This window comes from Xiphophorus maculatus, chromosome 19 (genome assembly GCF_002775205.1).
Source record: "Xiphophorus maculatus strain JP 163 A chromosome 19, X_maculatus-5.0-male, whole genome shotgun sequence".
Taxonomy (NCBI): domain Eukaryota; kingdom Metazoa; phylum Chordata; class Actinopteri; order Cyprinodontiformes; family Poeciliidae; genus Xiphophorus; species Xiphophorus maculatus.
In genome coordinates this window covers 5,112,104-5,132,820 of record NC_036461.1, presented here as the reverse complement: position 1 = coordinate 5,132,820, position 20,717 = coordinate 5,112,104, and the positions used below count along the sequence as shown (strand labels likewise).

Below are 20,717 nucleotides of genomic sequence, written 5' to 3'. Positions count from 1 at the left end.
GTGAGAGCAGGCTTCTGTGGAATGGTTTTAATTATCTGTGTCCCAGTGTTGATGTTCAAACGCTCACATGGCTGCAGCTTAATCCAGACAACCATGAAAACACAACCCCGACCTCAGCGCCCTTCATCAAAGTCCGCTTCTCTCTGAACTTGTTTTCGTTTCTCGTCAAACGCCAAACTCCGAGGTCCGCTTTTAAACTCTGGCGAAAGCCGAGACACATGGCAAATAAAGGAAAAAACAAAATAAGTGAGGGCACAAGGCTCTCCCTCCTTAATTGTACCTAAAGGGAAATCCCTTTAAATAGTAGCTGGCAGAGGCAGCGAGCTGGCAGGCACATCAAACAGTCGCTGAGCAGAAGCCTTATAAATACAACACATTCGCTTGCTGACTTCAAACGGCCTCCGCAGGCCGCTCCTCATGCAGCCGGGCCGAGCTGCGGTCAGCATGTTCACAGAGAGACTTCAGTTCTCTGCATAAACGCAGCGCTCTCGCTTCACTTCCCATCAACGAGCCGTGTTTCAGCTCTCACTTCACGTTAGCGCTGATTGCTGCGGCAGCAGGTCAAGACGACGGCGACTGGGGAACTTTGCTTTTCTTCACGTAGACCTCCGAGGCGGAGTCGGGCACCAGGTGGCCGAAGCTGCTCCTGAACGAAGCGAGGTGGTGGCCTGCAAAAGAAATACATGTGAAACGCATCGCTGGAGTAACGTGTCCCTACATGACGTCCTCAACTAGCGTTTAAAAAGAAGTGTTTACTTAGATGTCGCAGCCGAGCAGCAGCTGTGATTATTCAGGCTTATTGTTCAGGACTGCTGCTCAAATACCAATCTAATGAGAATTTCTTAAGAGCCTTCAGGGGTTGGTATGTTTAAAGAAAATTATTGAGCAAAATTTGCACATTTTGCACATGTTTTTACTTCCATTTGGGTTTCTACTGCTTCTAAAAACAGCTCAAGCTCTTTAAAAGAACCATCCAGCTGTTTTGGTAATACGTTAATGTCATTTGGTGTCTGAAAAACCTCCGAATGCAACGTCACAAATCAGCAGGCACTGAGCCGTTACCTAGCAACCCCAGTAAAGCCCAACACGTTACCTAGCAACCCCAACGGAATTCCAGCATGTTTCACCCACAAGGTGCACTATATAAAATTACATTTCACTTGATTTCATAAATAATTTTGAACAATAAGACTCAAGTTTTTTATAAAATGCTTGTAATAACCGATGGGTCAGCTGGCTTTACTGCTGTATGTGCTGTACAATGGATACTGGAAAAGACAAGTGTTTTTGTCAATTATTGTTCAGGACTGCTGCTCACATACCAATTTAATGAGATTTTCTTAAGAGCCTTGAGGGGCTAGACAGAGTGGCATGTTTAAAGGGGCCTATTAAGCAAAATGTGCACATATTTGTACTTCCATCTGAGTGTCCACTGCTTTTGAGAACAGCTCAAGCACTTAAAACAAACACCCAGTTGCGTGTTAAGTTAATGTTTTTTAACTTCCGAATGCGACATCACAAATCAGTTGGCACTGCATTGTTGCTTAGCAACCCCAGCAAAGCCCAACCCATCACTTAGCAACCCCAGCAAAGCCCAACCCATCACCTAGCAACCCCAGCAAAGCCCAACCCATCACCTAGCAACCCTAGCGAAGCCCAGCCCACTACCTAGCAACCCCAATGGAACTCCAGCACGTTTGGTCAGCTAGTTCTACCACTGCAGAATGGCTGCTGGAAAAGGTGAGTGTTTTGCTCTCAGATTCGAATCTAATGAGATTTTCTTAAGAGCCTTGAGGGCTTAGACAGAGTTTTATGTTTGAAGGGGCCTATTAGAGTCTACTAATGCTTTCAAAGATATACGGTTGTTTAGTTGCACATCTGTTTGCAGCCAATTTCACGTGTGAGTGTAAACGTTGAGTTGTGGGGCCAGCAGCAGATTATTTGGATTTAAAGGGACAAGACACCCTATAACAGTTCATTCTGACTAAAATCTCATTTTGTGCAGAAAATGCAATGAACATGTTTTGTGTTGCTCATAGATCTAACCTAACTTGTTCTAAGAGAATTATAATAGGTCGCTTTTAGAAACCAAGCATCTTGTTGGACATTGTGCTTCAGATCAGAGCAGTTTCTCACCCGTCCACGTCTTCTGTCCGGTCAGAGTGAAGCTGTTGCACTGAGAGTGGGAGTTGCAGATGTACGCAGCCTCCCTGGCGCTGTGGACGGACAAAACGCAGCCCTGCTGGCTGTAGGACGGCCAGCAGCGGTACTCCCCGTTCCCAGAGGGGCTCATGTCTCGCATCACAGTGTAATCTAACCACAGAACGAGACACGGTTCTTCAGTACAGCAACTCTATGAGGAAAATCTGACAACTAATGCCACTTAAAAAATAAGAAAAGCAAAATTCAGATCTGAAATTTAACAAAAAAACTAAATAAAAAGCAAGCAGTTATGTGGTTTAAGAAAATATCTGTTCAATCAGTGTGACACAATGGTGTACCACTAGGTCGTGTGCTAAGCCCATCATTATTCACCATTTACATACATAATCTTGGACAAAGTATTCAGAGTGAAAATGTATTATTTATGCAGATGACATTATTTTCTCCTACTGTTGCCTTTCAGGCTTTACCAAAAACAGTATCAGTCTTGACTTTAAAAAATCTCGCCAAGAGACGGTCAACAGATGGAGTTGGAATTAAATTTTACACATTTAGAGTTTTTTAGTTGAGCACATTTAGCATCACAATAAACCATGAAACTTTTGCTGGTGTTATCTTATAGAAACAAATGCTGCTTTTGTTTCATTTTACAGCAAATATTAGCGGGAAAACCTTTTTGCTAGTAACTGACTATACAGTCTTTATAATCAGGACAGACTTTACCATGGAGCGCTGAGATTTACCACTAGCTCTGGTCCCTTTACTCACTACTATATACTTTATTGTAAATGTAACTGGAGTCTTTATGTGCCTTTATGACACCTCTGTTATCAAGCTGAACTGGGAAGAATGCAAATCACATTGGAAACGGTCGGAAATCCAAGTGGCCTGGGTCGCATTCGAAAAAATAAATCAGATCTGTGTTGTTCAGACTGTCATATAAAGATCAAATACAGGTCGCATTAAGGCAAAAAAAAGGAGTAATTGTGTCACTGCGGGCTGCAGTTGAACGCAGCCTTAAGTCTCTCCAACAAACTGCTGCTGTGCATTAAAAGCAGAACTTCCCCCTCCGGACCGACCCGCTCCGTTTCTACTCCCTCCTCCTTCTCTACATTTGTGTTACATTCATCATCATAACTCTTTCAGTCAGACGTCTTGTGGATCTGGCCTTAAATCATCTGCTACACATTAGCCGGAGCCATGAGAGAAAAGCATGCACACATACGTCTGCACGCACACCCGGCCCAGAAGTGGACAAAAGCCTCGCCTGTGAGTCGGTGTGGAGGAGGCGCAAGCTGGTAACCTTTTGTAAGTGGCAGGAGGCGACGTGTGTGTGTGTGTGTGTGTGTGTGTGTGTGTGTTAGGAGTAAAAAACTTCAAAAGAAGAAGAAAAATCAGGAACATTCATATCTAGATTCAGAAATTAAATCCTTTGTATTCCAAATTGTGGCTTTAATCCTGAATAAATGCCACTTTCTCCTCTTCCACTTACAAAAATTGCAACTCTTTTCTCCTCCATCGCAGCTCAGATGATCTCTGCAGAAATTACTGAAGACTCTCCATCTGTCAGCAATTTTAAATTAGGACTGGAGGTCTGATGAGTATCTTTTTTCCCTCTCACACATTCGAGCTTGTGGATTTTTTTCCCTTCCAGGGACATTCCACTGACACAAAGCATAACCAAAACAAATTCAAGACTAAGCCGGAGCTTAACCTAACCATAACTCACACGTCGGCCGCTTATTCTAACCAGAAATGAGGCTGAGCTACTTTAGGTTTTCTCATGCGTTTGATTAATCGAATAGAAAAAAAACTAGAAAAACATGTCAGTGTTGGAAAGTTAGGCTTATTTCTCACAGCAAAAACAAAATCTTACCAAGTAATTTTGGTCTAGTTTCTAGTGCAAATGTTTATTTCACTTGAAATAAGACAAAACTAACTCATTAGTAGCTTTTTATCAAGACATGGGAGGTATAATACCTTAGTAATGATGAAAAAGTTCTAGATCTACTAGCAGATTATTTCACTTAAACATTTTTCCCTTGTTTAAATAAAATAATTTATCAGTGGAAGTAGTACTTACTTTTAAAGGTACTAAGGAATTACTCACTTACACTCAGATGTTGCTGAAAAGTTATTTGTAAGTTAAGTTTTGTCTTTTTTCAAGTGAGCTAAGATGTTTGCAGTGGAAAACAGACCAAAATTACTTGGTAGGATTTTGTGTTTTTGCAGTTTTGAAGTTACTCACAGTCAGCAGAATATCCAGAAATTTTACTCAAATACAAGAAGCGATGCTTCATAATCAAATTACTCAAGTAAACATGATAGTACAAGTCTCGTTTTCCCCCCCCCAGAGTTACTTTAGTAAATGTGACTTAGGTTTCTGTTCAACTCCAAGTAAAATATAGTGAAACTCCAGTAAAGTTTTAATTCCTCTAGCAGATTTATTTCACTTATAACAAGATATTTTCCCCATGTTATAAATGAAATAATCTGCCAGTTGAATTAGTGCTTTGTTATGAATATTACTGACTTAAAACAAGTTCTTAAATCTTACTAAAAATTCACTTTTATGTTAGTTTTGTCTTATTTTAGGTGAAGTAAGATATTTACCCCCAAAATACTTGGTAAAATGTTGCAGTCATGCTAATCCAGTCTGAACTTTGAATCAAACGCTGCGTCTGTGACCTCCACTAACAGGTTATAATAAAACCAGGGAAGGTTGCAGCAGAATCTGCAGAATGCGTTTATAACAAACAGAGACATTTTTCGAGCCTTATCGCTCGCTCGCTCGCTCGGCGGCGGCAGCAGTCGACTCCTGGCACCTCCTCGCTAAGCCGAAACGTTCCCTCCCTTTGCTGGCAACCTCTCTCTGTAACCAGGCCTCTCTTTTACCCTGGACCTGTGATTAAATTCACAAAGCGCTGCTATATAAACAGCCCAGCATCTGGGGGACGGAAAAAATCTCCCCACAGGAACGCAGCCAGTCATTCTGTTATTAATATTTCATACGGCCGAGAGGAGAGACGGGGAGGGGAGAGGGAAAGTGAAGGGCTTCTCTGAGCTTATATGGAAGAAGTTTGCGTTGTGTAGGATTGTTTTTATGGAAGAAATTAGACGTTTCTGCAAAAGTATTCACTCTCCTTTTTACTAGGATTTCATGTGACAGACTAACAAACGGCACTAATAAAAAATATTTTGCAACATGTCTTTGTATTGGGCTGGTTAGAGTTGAACTGAAGATGAATTTAGCGAAATTTAGGAGGAAAATATGTCAGAAGACAAGAATGGAGGCTCGTTTTCAGCAGGACAATGAACCAAAAAAGGCAAATTGTTTGGATCAAAAGGTCAAAGTTCAGACCTACACTGCAAAAACAAGGCAAAACCAACTTAAAACAAACCTTTCAGCAACATATAGGGGCTTTTTAAAGTAAATAATTCTTGAATATAGATTTAAAAAAGGCCTGAACTGCAAAAACACAAAATCTCACCAAGTATTTTTCAGTCTGGTTTCTAGTGCAAATATCTTAGTACACTTGATATAAAACAAAATAATCTTACAAGAAACTTTTCAGAAGATGTAGGAGTTTGTTTAGAGCCAATAGCATTGATAATAATAAAGTACTAGTTCCATTGGCTGATTATTTAACTTATCAATAAGACATTTTTACCACAACATAAGTGAAATAAACTGTGGGAATAGTACTTTCTAATCAATACTAAGAAATTATTTACTTCCTATATATATATATATATATATATATATATGTGTGTGTGTGTGTGTGTGTGTTGAAAAGTTACTTATAAGTTACTTTTCTCTTATTTCAAGTATAATAAGATAGCTTAAAACATTCCCTCAGCGTCACATGTTGACACGTCGGGAAACCACTTTGCGTCGTTCTTTTCTACGTACAGCGTGATTGGTAGAAAATTTTCAGGTTGGGAGGGGGGAGAGACTAGTGATGCATTCATAGGGTGTCGGATAAACCAAACTCACAGTGGATTTGACAGCGAAAGTTTATTATTTGAACGGCAATTTATACGATAGTTGCAATATAGCCACTTTAACTATCGTAAATTGAAAATATCGCGATACATCGAGTATACTCGATATATCGCCCAGCCCTAGTTTGACACATGTCCTACCACTTCCTGTCATCTTCTTTGTCGTTTCTGCCAGTAGTAACACCCGGTTGTTGATCATGTGACTCTTGTGATGGAAAAAAACGTGTTTCCATTTCAATTCAAAAGGAAAATCAGATTTTGTTTTCAGAAATTGACATGTTTCCATTAAGCAAATTTAATTTCGCTTCTCCCATTTGGTCTAGTTTGAAAATGCAGCTGAAGACTCTCGATCCAAAATGTTGCAAAATTAGTGTCTTGTTGTGCAAAGCTGCCAAATACACAGCACAGATTTTATTTGTAAAGAAAGCTATAATTTCCCTCCCTCTTCACCACTAGGTACTATATTGAGTTAATCTAGCATTTAAAATCCTATCGATATAAAGTTTGTGGTTGTGGGGGTGAATGCAGAGTTCAGGATCAATTCCACTTTGTTTTTCTCGTCTTCTCGCTCCAGCTGCCTAATAAAACTGTTAGAAAAAGCCAGAGCGGGAGAAACGAGCAGCTTTCATTTTTCTCCAGCTTATAAAATGAAAACAGAAGTGCAGATTGTGTGCGTGAAGAGCCGGCTTCATTCCCACAGCTCTTACCTCTCAGGGCTGAAGGGTGCAGGTTGTCCAGGTGGAGGCCCGATTTGTACAGGAGGAGGATTTGTTCAAAGGCCTCCAGAGTCTGATTGATGTCGGCTTTCAGCTCCCCTGGAAAAACAAAATGAATCCAGTCTGATCTGCATCGTCACAGTTCTCATCAGCACTGATATGATTTAGCTTCACAGGTTCACGATTTTAACATGACATTTGTTTCAGAGGGGTATCGCGCTTGTTGAGCTCATTAAGTTAAAAAAAACTTAAAGTAAGGGTGTTCAAAGTGTGGGTCGAGGGCCATTTGTGGACCCTAGATAGAATTTGTGTGGATATTGAATGATGCGAATTAGTCCCACCAGCGCAAGTGGTTGATGTAGGTGGAGACTTTTTGTCACACAAATGTCAGATAATACGCTAAAAAAATAAAAAAATTTAATTCTGAGAATAAAGTTATATGTACAACTTTATTCTCAAAATATTTACAACTTTATTCTGGTATTATTGCAACTTTATTCTGGTATTATTGCAACTTTATTCTGGTATTATTGCAACTTTATTCTGGTAATATTACATCTTTATTCTGGTAATATTACATCTTTATTCTGGTAATATTACATCTTTATTCTGGTAATATTACATCTTTATTCTGGTAATATTACATCTTTATTCTGGTAATATTACAACTTTATTCTGGTAATATTACATCTTTATTCTGGTAATATTACATCTTTATTCTGGTATTATTGCAACTTTATTCTCAAAATATTTACAACTTTATTCTGGTAATATTGCAACTTTATTCTGGTATTATTGCAACTTTATTCTCAAAATATTTACAACTTTATTCTGGTAATATTGCAACTTTATTCTGGTAATATTGCAACTTTATTCTGGTAATATTACATCTTTATTCTGGTATAACGACAACTTTATTCTGGTAATATTGCAACTTTATTCTCAAAATGTTCCGACTTTATTTTAGTCCACTTGAAATAAGAAAAATCTAACTTACAAGTTTTGTCTTATTTCAAGTGTAAGATAAGATATTTGCACTATAAACTTGACAAAAAATACTTTACAAGTTTATTGTTGAGCATGTAAACTATTTTTTAAATGAAACTTTGTGATTTTTTTTTAAAGTTCTCCTTTGTTTGAGGATGTTACAAAAGGTTTCGCCGCCCTGCCTGAGGGGCATGTCGTCACACGACGGTGGTGATGGAAAGATTCGCTCTCTGATCTCTGATAGTTAATCATGTCGGTTTGTGCCGTCCTCACCTGTGGTGTTCATGATGTGGTCGACCAGGTGTGTGAGGCCGGGAGGGGCCTGGTGAGGCAGCAGGTAGGTGAAAAAAAACCTGCAGCGGAGCAAAACGAGACAGAAAAACACCCTGAACACAACTTTTCATAAAGCAGAAAGCTGCACTGCAAAAACACAAAATTTGAAGTATTTTTGTCTAGTTTCTCAGTACACTTGAAATAAGACAAAACTAACTTAAAAGTAACTTTTCAGCCTGACAAAGCTAGTTTTAAGTCAAAAATTTGTGTTTGAGATTTTTTAAAGAAAGTACTAGTTCCTGTGGCATTTGTTTTATGTTGGTATTTTTTTACTTACAACAAAACATTTTTTTTATATATTATAAGTGAAATAATGTACCAGTGGAACTTTATATAATGAACAAAAACAGTCTCCTATTTATTGCTGAAAAGTTACTTGTAAGTTAGTTTTGTCTTATTTCATGTGATCTAAAATATACTGCTCAAAAAATTAAAAGGGAACACTTTAAGTGTGAAACACCTGTTTAAGTGTTCCCTTTATTTTTTTGAGCAGTGTATTTGGACAAGAAACCAGACAAAAAAACTTGGCAAGGTTTTGTGTTTTCACAGTGTAGCATAAACATTTATCCACCAGTTTATTGCTATTCTGACAAATTGCAGCTCTTGCCATTTATAAAACTTGTAAAAACTGAAATTTTACTTAACATCTCCGTTTTTTCTGTACACAGCAGAAAAATAGAAACACAAAATTTTTGAATATAGATTAAAAAAATGTTCTACACTGCAAAAACACAAAATCTTACCAAGAATTTTGGTCTAGTTTCTGGTGCAAATATCTCATTAAACTTGAAATAATACAAAACTAACCTATAATTAACTTTTCAGCAGGATGTAGGAGCTTAATTTATGTAAATAATGTCTTTAAAAAGTACTAGCTTCACTGGCAGATCATTTAACATGTAACAACACATTTTCCCCATGTTATCAGTGAAACCTAACTAGTATTTTTTCAGTAATACGATGAAATTATTAACTTAAAACAATCTCTTATATCTTGCAGAAAAGTTACTTGTAAGTTACTTTTCTTATTTCAAGTGTACTAAGATATTTACACTAAAAACTAGACTAAAAATACTAAATAAAATTTTATGTTTTTGCTCTGCAGATCTTTTTTAATCACTATTCAAGAATAATTTACTTAAAAAAAAGCTTGTATATATTTCTGAAAAGTTACTTTTAAGTTTAAGTGTACTAAGATATTTGCACTAAAAATTAGACTAAAGACAGTTGGTAAGATTTAGTGTTTTTGCAGTGCGTCACAAACCAGTTTAAAGGGAAAACGTGTTTTTTTTTCTCCAGCCATATTTCCAGATGTATGTCTTTATCTTTTCTGTCATTATTTTAGTTGTCAGTGTAACCAGTGTTTTAGTCCCACCCATCCAAAGCACATCCATCACGCTGTAAAGCTGTCACTACTTCTTCTTCTTCTTCTTTTCTTCGTACCTGTAGGCGTTGTAAATGTTCCTCTTCTCGTTCAGGCCGTCGCACACGCCCCGCGTCGAGCAGGGCACGGTGAAGTTCCTGTGCGGGAACTTGAGCGTGCAGTCGGCGTCCGTCCAGCAGGCGATCTCCCCGGCGCTGACGTCGTCCAGGTCGGTGAGCTTCAGCTGGCCGGAGACGGTGATGAACTGCCGCGGCTGGAAGTCCAGCAGCCCCACGGAGCCCAGAGGAGAGCGGGACAGGAAGTGCAGCAGCCGGACCAGATCCAGACACACCTGAGATCCAGACATGCCAAAACCTGATCAGTTCAGGCGTTGAATAATTACCCTACAGCTACTGGATAACAACATGAAAACCACATTACAGGAAAACTCATGTATGGAGCTGTGAGAATCATTTTCCTCTCTACACATTTATGGGTTTTTTTCTTTCTCCAAACTAACCTAACTCTCCGTGAAAGCTGAGTTGGGAAGACCTGTCATAATAAGCAGTAAATCTATTAATCACATGATAACTTAAAACAAACTCAATCAATTTTAATTTGAATGATTTATTGTTTTTCTCTTTTCTCTCTTTTTAACAAATAAAAACTGGATGATAAAAGTCTTCAGTTTGGTGTTTTGGTCTCAACTAGACCTTTTTTTGAGACTTCATAATTTATTTTATTTGTTGTTTCTGTTGTTTCGTTTATTTATTTTGGATATTTAAAATATCTTACAGTTCCAGTGTTAAATGTTTATTGATCTTTTAAGAATGTATTTCTACATTATTTCCATTAGATTATGTGAAAATGGTCTCAAAACAACAATTCTATCGTTTATTGCGACGATAAGTTCTGGGACAATTTATGGTCCAGAAAAATTTGTTATCATAACAGAGTTTTGTAGTAACTAGTTACATTTACTTGAGTAATTTTATTATGAACTATTGCTACTCTTACACTGCAAAAACAAAATCTTACCAAGTATTTTTGCTTAGTTTCTAGCTCTAATATTTTAATGCACTTGAAGTAAGACTAAACTAACTTAAAATTAACTTTCCAGCAAAATAGGTGGTTGTTTTAAGTAAATTGTTCCTTAATATTGATGAAAATACAGAATCAAAAAAGACTGTTTGCTTAAAAAACACATATTCAGAGCCAAAACTGCACAATATCTAAATGTAGATTTTGTATTTAGAATAAAAATACTTTTCTTTGTGATTATGTTTTAATTTGAAAACAGTTCTGAATACAATAAGCATGTTGTTTTCCTACAACTAATTATCTAAGTAAAAAAAACCATCTAAATATATAAATGTAAACATTTTAATAAAAAAAAAATATTTTTTTTATAATTAGGATGATTGTTTTTATTCTTATGAAAAAACAATCATCCTGTGGCCGATTCATTATAATATAATCACCCGTTCTCAGAGCAGCTGATTTGTTTTCATTTTGTTTATTTTCTCCCAAAATATTGGTATTTAAACAAAAGCCTGACAAATTCCAGAAATGAGAGAATCCTTTATACAAGGATAAAATTTAAACAAATTCAACAACTACGAACATGGCTTCAGGGTTGCGTAACGTCGGGAGTTTCTTGAACGCCACGCGATGGAATCAGGGCAGAGCAGAGAAAGGGTGCAGGGTGAAACCGAACACCCTGAGAGCGATGCACCCTGCAGGGGCCCGGCCGGCCTGCCAGGGGTATCATGACCCAAAATTCAGGCGATGCAGCAGAAAAAGAGCCACAGCTGAGATAATCGCTCGTATTTTCAGTCCACCACCCACCGATTCCGTCTGTCAAACAATCCCACACCTCAACTTATTCACATTATATTTCATAGAGAGGAAGAAGTCTACAGCTGAAACGATTAATCGGTTTAATTGTGATTAATCGAGAGGTTAAATAATCGTTCATCGTTAAATAGAATTTACAGACACAAAAAAAGGCCATTAGCTGAAAAAAAAAAACAGCACAGTCTGAGCAGTAATTTTTCAAAACTGACAAAAATGAATACATTTTAAATTTAAAGGTGAAGCATATATTATAACTTATGCGGTTAAATAAAAAATCTCTAGAATGTGGCAATTTTTAAAATCCGATTAATAACTGATTAATAAAACAATTGTTAATTACAGAAATCGGACCTGAATGAACAGCTAAAGAAAAGAGAAGAAGCTGCTCTTTACCCTGAATCTGTCCTCCCAGGGAGTCTGGAGCAGCTGGATCATCTGGAGAGGAGTCCCCTGCTCCAGAATGACAGCCACTCTTCCTCTTTCCACTCCTCCTCCTCCTCCTCCTCCATGGACTCCTGAACAGTGGCCCTTCAGCTGCAGAGGAAGAAATAACAGCGCAGTAAATACACAGGTAGTAGAAAACCCAAAAACTGCACTCAAGTAGAGTAGAACTGCTTAATGATGTTATTACTCAGGTAAAAGTAGAAACGTATTTGGTAAAAAGTCCATTCAAGTACTGAGTAATTGATTAAAACATCATTTAATATTTAAAAATTACATCATCAGATGGACTAAAGTTTAGTGGAAATTTTGGCAATACAAGGACAAAAATGACAATAATTTATAAAAGCAACAAAAAAAATTAACAATCAGGCAAAAGACAATTTTTCCAAACAAAGCAGTTTTTTTCAATATAAAACTTTAACAGAAACTTTGTGTGTCTGTTATTGGTGAATTTCTTTTTTTATTAAAACATGTTTGTTTATCATTCAGTGGGTAAAAAATCCTCAAATAACAGAAGAAATACTTCAAAAGTAACGACGTATTTGGTAAGTGACTGATCAAAACATCAATCATTTAATATTTAAAAATTACATAATCAGATGGACCAAAATATAAAGTTATGTGGAACTTTTGGTGTTTTAAGGACCAAAAATATGAAACTAATTCATGTAAATAACATAATTACCAAAATATTTCCAATTTTTTTCCAAATGACACTTTTTCAGTATAAAGCTCATGAAACTTGTGTCTGGTGAATTTTTTTTAATTGTTTTTCATTCAGTGAAATTACTCACAGTGTCAAACTCATTTTTATTTTGGGCCTCATCAAGATTATGAATATCCTCATAATCGGTTGTGGCAGAATGCATTAATAAAGCCCATTAACAAACTCTTAAAATATAAAAACAAAGCTGTCTCTGCATCTAAATGCTTCTTTAAGTTAAATAATGATGAACTTCATTTCACAGTGATGTAATTTGGCAATATACATATGAAAACTGCTTTGACTTCATTGTTAAAATACAATTTAAGCGCATGCAACGGTTATCTTCAGGCTTCTATTTATGCTTCCCTGTGAGCCACATACAATGTTATGGTGGGCCGGATTTGGCCCCCGAGCCTTCAGTTTGACACAGAAATTTTACTCAGGTAAAAGTACCAATAGGTCACAGTTAAATTACTCAAGTAAAAGTAAAAAGTACAGCGTAGTAAAAATACTCCTAAAGGCTATTTTTTTCCAAAAAGTTACTCAAGTTAAGCTATGTTCACACTGCAGCCTGAAGTGACCGAATTCCGATTTTTTTGTCAAATCGGATTCTTGTTGGCGTGGTCGTTCACACTTCCTAATATATGTGACTTATCTGTGAACTGCAAACCGGCCAGAAAGTGTCCCGCATGCGCAGTAGAGGGCGCTCAATGTTAGAGCGTGTTCCCAACCGCCATTAAAAAGAAGAAGAAGCGCTCCGTGTCTGCGGAAGTAAACATGGATGCTAACGGTGTAGCATATCTTACGATTTTGAAGTTGATGTCCGACCGGAGCCAGCATATTAACAACTTAATCCTCATTACCGTCCGCCATGGTTGTTGTTTTTATTCCCGCTTGACCGTATCAGGACGCAGAAAAGTGACGTTTGTCGAGCATCAATGACGTTCAGGACCTGACCGTTACGGGTTCAGGTCAGAAACGATCGGAAATCCAAGCGACCCGAGTCCCATTGGAAAAAATCCGATCTGATTTGTTCAGACTGTCAGGAAAATGTCAGATAGAGGTCGTATTAAGTCAAGAAAATCGGAATTTGGTCTCTTTGGACATGTAACTGAGTAAATGTAACTAGTTACTACCAGCTCTACGTATTAAATGATGGTGTGTGGCGTTGAGAAGCTGGAAAGGGAATATCTCTGGATCTAATCCTGACTTTCCATGGTTCCTGTCCTACTGCTCAGATTTTCCTTTGTCTCAGTGCTGGATGGAAAGTCTGCCTGGCTCTGCAGGGCCTTCCCGTCTAATTAAATTAAATTTGCTGACCTTCCTCTGACCTCTGCGTCCAGTTCTGGCAGGAGCGCACAATGCTCCTCTGTCCTGGTCCATCTGACTCACTCAGACCATTATGGCTCAATTTAGAAGCAAACCCAAGCGATTGTCTCCGTGACGGCTCAATCAAATCATTTTAACTGAATGACCATATTTCTGCATTTAATGCGATTTCACCGTCACATGCTGGATTAGAAGAGCATTTTTAGCTTTTAAATGCATTAACATGATGGTTCTTTTTATTGTATTTACTCAGAGATGGGTAGTAACGTGTTGCATTTACTTGAGTAACTTTTTGGCAAAATTATGAGTATTTTTACTACACTGTACTATGTACTTTTACTTGGGTAATTTTATTATGAAATATTGTTACTTTTAAGTAAAATTTCTGGATTCTCTAACATGTTTTAACCAAAAACTCACCAGATATAGACACACACCTGTAGTTTTTGTTAAAGTTTCATAAGTTAAATATTGAAAGAAACTGATTTGGGAATTTTTTTCTTTTACCTGATTTTGTTATTTATAGAAAATTGTTTAATTTTGGTCCTTAAAATACCAAAATTTGCACATAACTTAATTTTTTAGTCCATTAATGTCTTGATCTGTTGCTCCATACTCGAGTAGACTTTAACCAAATACTTTTCTACTCGTACTTTACTAGATTTTCTGTGAATATGCAGTAAAACATGGTGACTACAGGGGAGGATAAAGTACCCAAAACTTGTACTCAAGCTAGAGTGGCAATCCTTCAACAAATTTTTACTAAAGTAAAATGTAAAAAGTAGCCATCCAAGAAATTACTGAAGAGTAAAAAAGTATTTGGTTAAAAGTCTACTCAAGTACTGAGTAACTTATCAATAATTTAATATTTTAACAGCACTTAATCAGACAGATCGAAATATAAAGCTACATGAAAATAATTCAATGTTCCCCCAAACCAGTTTCCTTAAAAAAGCTTGTCTGAGTATTCATAAACTTTACATAAGTACGCTGAGTAACTTAAGTAACTTTTCTCAAAAACACAAATTTATATTTTAACTGCTTTCTATTGCAAATATCCTATAACAATAGAAATAAGACCAAACTTACAAATTATTTTTCAGCAAGAAGTATGAGTTTAAGTCAATAATTCCTCAATATTGATGAAAAAGTTCTAGTTCCACTGGAATCACTTATAACAAGACATTTTTCACACGTTATAAATGCCTCAATATTGCTTTTTCAAAAGCAATAGAGGAATTATTCACTTAAAACAAGATCATACTTCTTGCTAAAAAAAATATTTGTAAGTTAGTTTAGTTTTATTTAAGGCGTACTAAGATATTTGAGCTAGGAAGAAAACCAAAACCACTTAGTACGATTTTGTGTTTTTGCAGTGTACTCTTTCTGGAGTACACTGAGTACAGTGTAAATATGTTAGTACACTTGAAATAAGACAAAACTAACTTATACATAACTTTTCAGTAAGATAATAGAGCTTGTTTGAAGTCAATTATTTCTTGATATCAATAAAAAAAAGTTCTGGTTCCATTATTATTATTTTACGTAAAGCAAGGGAAAAATGTCAAGTTATAAGTGAAATTAAAGCTGCAAGCAGCCTCGGGCGGCCCTCGCAGCAAGCGCCGCTCCGGCCTATTGGCCACCGCGGGGGTTCCAGCCACCGCAGAAGCTCTCGCACGATTTCCAGAGCCGCAGCCAACTCCCCACCGCAGAAGCTCCGCCGCAGTTTCCAGCACCGCCGCCCGCTAGCCACCGCAGAAGCTGTCGCGCATTTTCCACACCCATCCACCAGGCGACACGCGTGAATGCGTTCGGCAGCGCTCCCCGACGACTGTCAAAAAATCTGGTGCAGATCGGTCGATGCGTCGAGGAGATACAGCCCATGTATTAACTTAGGGGGCGCAGTGGAGCCAAATTACATTTCAAACCCGTCGGGCTCTTTAGAGGTGAACAAAGGTCATACATATCCAGTTTGGCGCCAATCGGATGATCTATGCCTGAATAAGAGCCAAACGTATGTATATGGCGAGGGACTGATATTCGCCATTTGGCCACGCCCACACGGTTCAGCCAGCAGCGAGCATTGACAGAGTTTATCATCCGAATCATCTTGATTAGGTCAAGAGAGCCATAAACAGAGCTTTCCAAGTAAAAAAATAGCACTTCCTGTTCCGAGGGGGCGGGGCCTAAGTGATGTCATCATTTGACCATTGGATATTATTGGACACTCGATTATGATCAATCACTGAACGTTTGGTGCCTCTGTGAGTTTTTGTGTTAGAATTACTAATTATTTAATTTTTTCCTCCATTACAACATTGAACTGTCATTCCGTAGGGCAATGCTGCCCTCTGGTGTCGAATTACTGAAATAATGAAACTATTTCAGTGGGCAGCAGAGGGCAGCATTGCCCTACAAACAACGAACATGGACTGTTTATTATGTAATTACACAGAAGATCTCTCTAATTCATTCTGAGGGGGCGGGGCTTAGATGACGTCATAATATGATGACATAGCATTGTCAGGCATCAGACCAGGATGTGTCAGGCCAAGTTTGGTGCAGCTCGGTCGAAACATGTGGAATCTAGAAGCAAACGTATGGCATCGGCGTTACAGGTCACTTCGCCACGCCGCCACACCCAGCTGCTTCATCGCAGCCGGTCAGGGCTTGGATCCACAACACACCAACATGTCTTCTGTCTCTGGACACAGTTTCATGTTGATTAGGTCAAAGGGCTAAGATAGCGACCGTTCACAGTAAAACATGACACTTCCTGTTCTCAGGGGGCGTGGCTTAAGTGATCTCATCATTTCACCACAGGGTATTTTAGGACATCCGATGCCGATCAATCACTGAAAGTTTGGTCCCTCTATGTGTTTTTTTATAGGAAATATAAGAGTTTCGTGTTTCATGGCGAGTAGCTGAACTTTGACCCCTGGTAACCCCCCTTCAGCAAGCTCATACAGTCACCAATTTGATAACTTTAAATCAGACATGCCTTATGATCAGACTGACCGAGTTTGAAGCCGATCAATCGAAAACCCTAGGAGGAGTTCGATCAAATGCAAAGGCTGTAAACGTCAAAATGGAGGTCAAATGAACTTCAATCTAAAATGGCCGACTTCCTGTTGGGTTTAGAGCATGGCTCTAAGAGACTTTTTTGTACGTCCCGACAAGATACACATGTGTACCAAGTTTCGTAATTCTAGGTTTAAGCATGGCTTGGGGCTGTTCATTTAAAATACTCTAGGGGTCGCTATAGAAAAATTAGGCCACGCCCACCAAATATCGCTATGGATTCCTGTTCGGGGATGGATAAGGATCCATCCTAGTGAGTTTGGAGCAGCTCACCCCGAAACTGTGGAATTCAGAGCCAAACGAAATTCGATGGCGTTCGCAACGCCGCCACGCCCACCTGCTTCATCGCAGCCGGTCGGGGTTGGAATCCACAACACACCAACATGTCTTCTGTCTCTGGACACAGTTTCATGTTGATTAGGTCAAAGGGCTAAGATAGCGACCGTTCACAGTAAAACATTACACTTCCTGCTCTCAGGGGGCGTGGCCTACGTAAAAAAAAAATTTCACTGCAGGGTATTATAGGACACCCGATGCCGATCAATCACTGAAAGTTTGGTCCCTCTATGTGTTTTTGTATAGGAAATATAAGAGGTTTTTGTTTCATGGCGTGTAGGTGAACTTTGACCCCTGGTAACCCCCCTTCAACATGCTCCAAAACTCACCAATTTGATAACTTTAAATCAGACATGCCTTATGATCAGACTGACCGAGTTTGAAGCCGATCAATCGAAATCCCTAGGAGGAGTTCGATCAAATACGAAGGCTGTAAACGGCCAAATCAGGGTCCGAAATGGACCTTCAATCCAACATGGCCGACTTCCTGTGATAGTTGCACTATGACATTACTTGTAAATTCTGAGCGTCTTAGTGAGCTCTACAACTGTACCGAATTTCAAGTCTCTACGATGAAGTAAGTGAATAGCAATGGGTCTTTTGAAAATTGCTAGTTGCTGCCGTTGAGCAATTTTTTTTGCGATTTTTGCGACGACCTTACAGTACTTAAATTTAAAACTCGTTTTATGCGACCGCCAAGTTTGGTGAGTTTTTGAATATGATAAAGCCCCCAAAAAGGCAATTCATTTGGGTGGAAGAATAATAAGAATAATAATAATAAACAGCACAGATACAATAGGCCTTCGCAGCGCTTTGCTGCTCGGGCCTAATAATCTGCCAGTGCAAGTAGTACTTTTTCATCAATATTAAAGAAGTATTGACTTAAAATAAGCTCCTACTTTTTGGCTGAAACGTTACTTGTGAGAACTTTTTTCTTATTTCAAGTGTAGTAAGATATCTTCACTAGAAACCAGACCAAAAATACTTGGTAAAAGTTTGCGGTTTTGCTGCGTAAGAGTAGCAATTCTTCATAATAAAAGTAACTCAAGTAAAAGTAACTAGTTACTCCCCAACTTTGGGTGATTAGGATCAACTTTTTCACCTTGATGACGTTGGGATGGCGCAGTCTCTGCAGCAGCAGCATTTCTTTCTGCAGCTTGTAGGAGACCAGCTCCCGGCAGCCCTGTGCGTCCTTAAACTCCTTCACGCACTTTCTCATGTCGACGCCTTGCTCGTTGACCATCTTCAGCGCCACGGCCTGACCTCCGGCCACATTCGCCTTCACCACCACCTTGGTGTATCCCGACCCAAGCACCTCCACCGCCCGCACGTCCACTAAGGACTCGCAGCCCATCTGATCCCGGTGCGCCTTCCCGGTGCCAAGCATGACCTCATTCCACAAACTGAGATCCAAAACTGAGTCGGAGGAGCGCTGAACGTCTTCCAAAACTCCGTTTTTCTCATCATCATCATCATCATGAGGTGGGAGCAGAGGGAGGATTTCTTTCCGTCTCTCCCGGAGTTGGACATCCAGCCCGCTGCGCAGCTCCTCCGGATCGGTGGCGTTGAAAAAGCGCGTTGATCCAGATCCAAACTGCTTCAGGCTCGTAATGAGGAGCGACACCAGGACAGACAGGACCACGAGGGCCAGGAGGGCAGCCGCGCGTAAAGAGTGGCCCATCCCGGGCGCCTTCCCCGTCCGGAGCTGCAGGAACTGCGGACCTGCAGAGCGACCTCTCCGAGTGGGAGCTTTCTGCAGCAGCAGGAGGCTCCTGCTCGGCTCCCAGGAAACTCCCACTGGAGGTGTGTCCTACGCGGAGAGCGCTCGTAACTTTACACCCGCGGGTCAGACTGCTTTGCAGGAGACTCGACCTCATGTTGGCTCGAGTAAAAGTCCCATTTTAGCTTTGATAAGGATCTACGGCGGCGTATTAGGGTCATTGTAGATTAAAAAAAGAGAGAAAATTTCTGCCACAACCACTAAGACATTTTGAGATTAATCTAAAAAAAAGTTTCTATAAAAAAGGGACACATCTGAGCTCCAAAAGTCGAAATTTTCCAAGATAAATCTTTGAATTTTTAAAATGTAAGACATTTTCTAGAAAACATCAGGTAATGTTTGAGTTCCAAAAGTCGAAAATTTGCGAAAAAAAACAATTTAGATATTTTGAGATTATTCTCAGAATATTTCTTGAAAAAATAAAGAAATGTCTGAGTGTCAAAAGTTCCACATTTCTGAGAAAAAGAAATCAGAAATTTTGAGATTAGTTTCAGAAATTTTGTAGAAATTGACTTCTGAGTTACAAAAGTTGGAACTTTGTGTGAGAAAAAAAAACTCCAATATTTTGAGATTATTCTCAGAAAAAAGGACATTTCAAAAGTAAAAAAAAAGTAAAAGAAATTCTGAAATTTTGAGATGAATCATTTATTGATTTCCACTTTTTTCTACAATATTTCTGAAGTTATTCTAAAATGTTTGGAGTTTATTTTCTCTGACATTTTTTACCTTTAAAGCTAAAGAATGTCCTTGTTTTTTATTGAAATTTTCTGAGATTAATCTAATTATTTTTTATTTTTTTTGATTGAATCTGTGATATAAATAAAAAAATTGTGTTTATTTTTTCTGGAAAAAATTCTCAGACAAAATTTGATTTCGTCTGAAAAATTTCTGGATATCTCAAAATTTCAGAGTTTTGAAATTTTATTACATTTTTTCATATCTACAATGGCATTTCAGGGAAAACAGTTTTTCTACAGAACAGAATCCAATTGAAAAAAAATCTGGTAGCAGCACTTTAATTTTTAGCCACATAAAATATACTGAAGCTCTTTAAGTCAAAAAATTAAACAGGCTGAATGTAAAATACAGCCCTGATAATTGGTGTAGTGTTTTTAACATTACACTAAAAGTAGTCTTAAAAAGTCCAAAAAGTAGTGCACTTCTACAATCTGTCCACAAGATGGCAGCAAAACACCTCTCACTTTCAGGCAAAAACTGATTTGATGACAAGAGTTTAAGACCATTTAGTGAAAAAACACACTCATAGTGCCACATATATATATATATATATATATATATATATATATATATATATATATGAATTGAATTGTTGATTTATTTACATCTTTTAATGTATTTATAATATTCCATAAAATGCTGAAGTGGTTAAATGAAAAATCTGTAGAATGTGTCAAATTTTAGAATAATCAATTACAAACCAATTGTTAGTTGCAGCCTTGACATTCGTGAGCCTGAACTGCAGTGATGCTCCAGGGATTATTTACAGTTTCCTCTGTTTTCTTATCGTTGTCTCACTCAGATTCAAGACTTACTTTAGTAAATCAGCACTAGCTCAAAGACATGATGTTGCACAAGCTCACATAAATACAAATAAAA

General features: G+C 38.2%; 1 protein-coding gene across 1 annotated transcript; it reads right to left on the bottom strand.

The window, feature by feature from the left end:
- Positions 1–15: 15 nt before the first annotated feature.
- On the bottom strand, positions 16–19,206 carry pkdcc (protein kinase domain containing, cytoplasmic). The gene is given in 8 exon segments (XM_023353322.1): positions 16–668; positions 2,137–2,313; positions 6,876–6,983; positions 8,145–8,224; positions 9,648–9,919; positions 11,818–11,958; positions 18,423–19,016; positions 19,018–19,206. Coding segments are annotated over 8 exon segments (1,659 nt in total). The 5' UTR covers positions 19,198–19,206; the 3' UTR covers positions 16–561.
- Between the last annotated feature and the right edge of the window lie 1,511 nt (positions 19,207–20,717).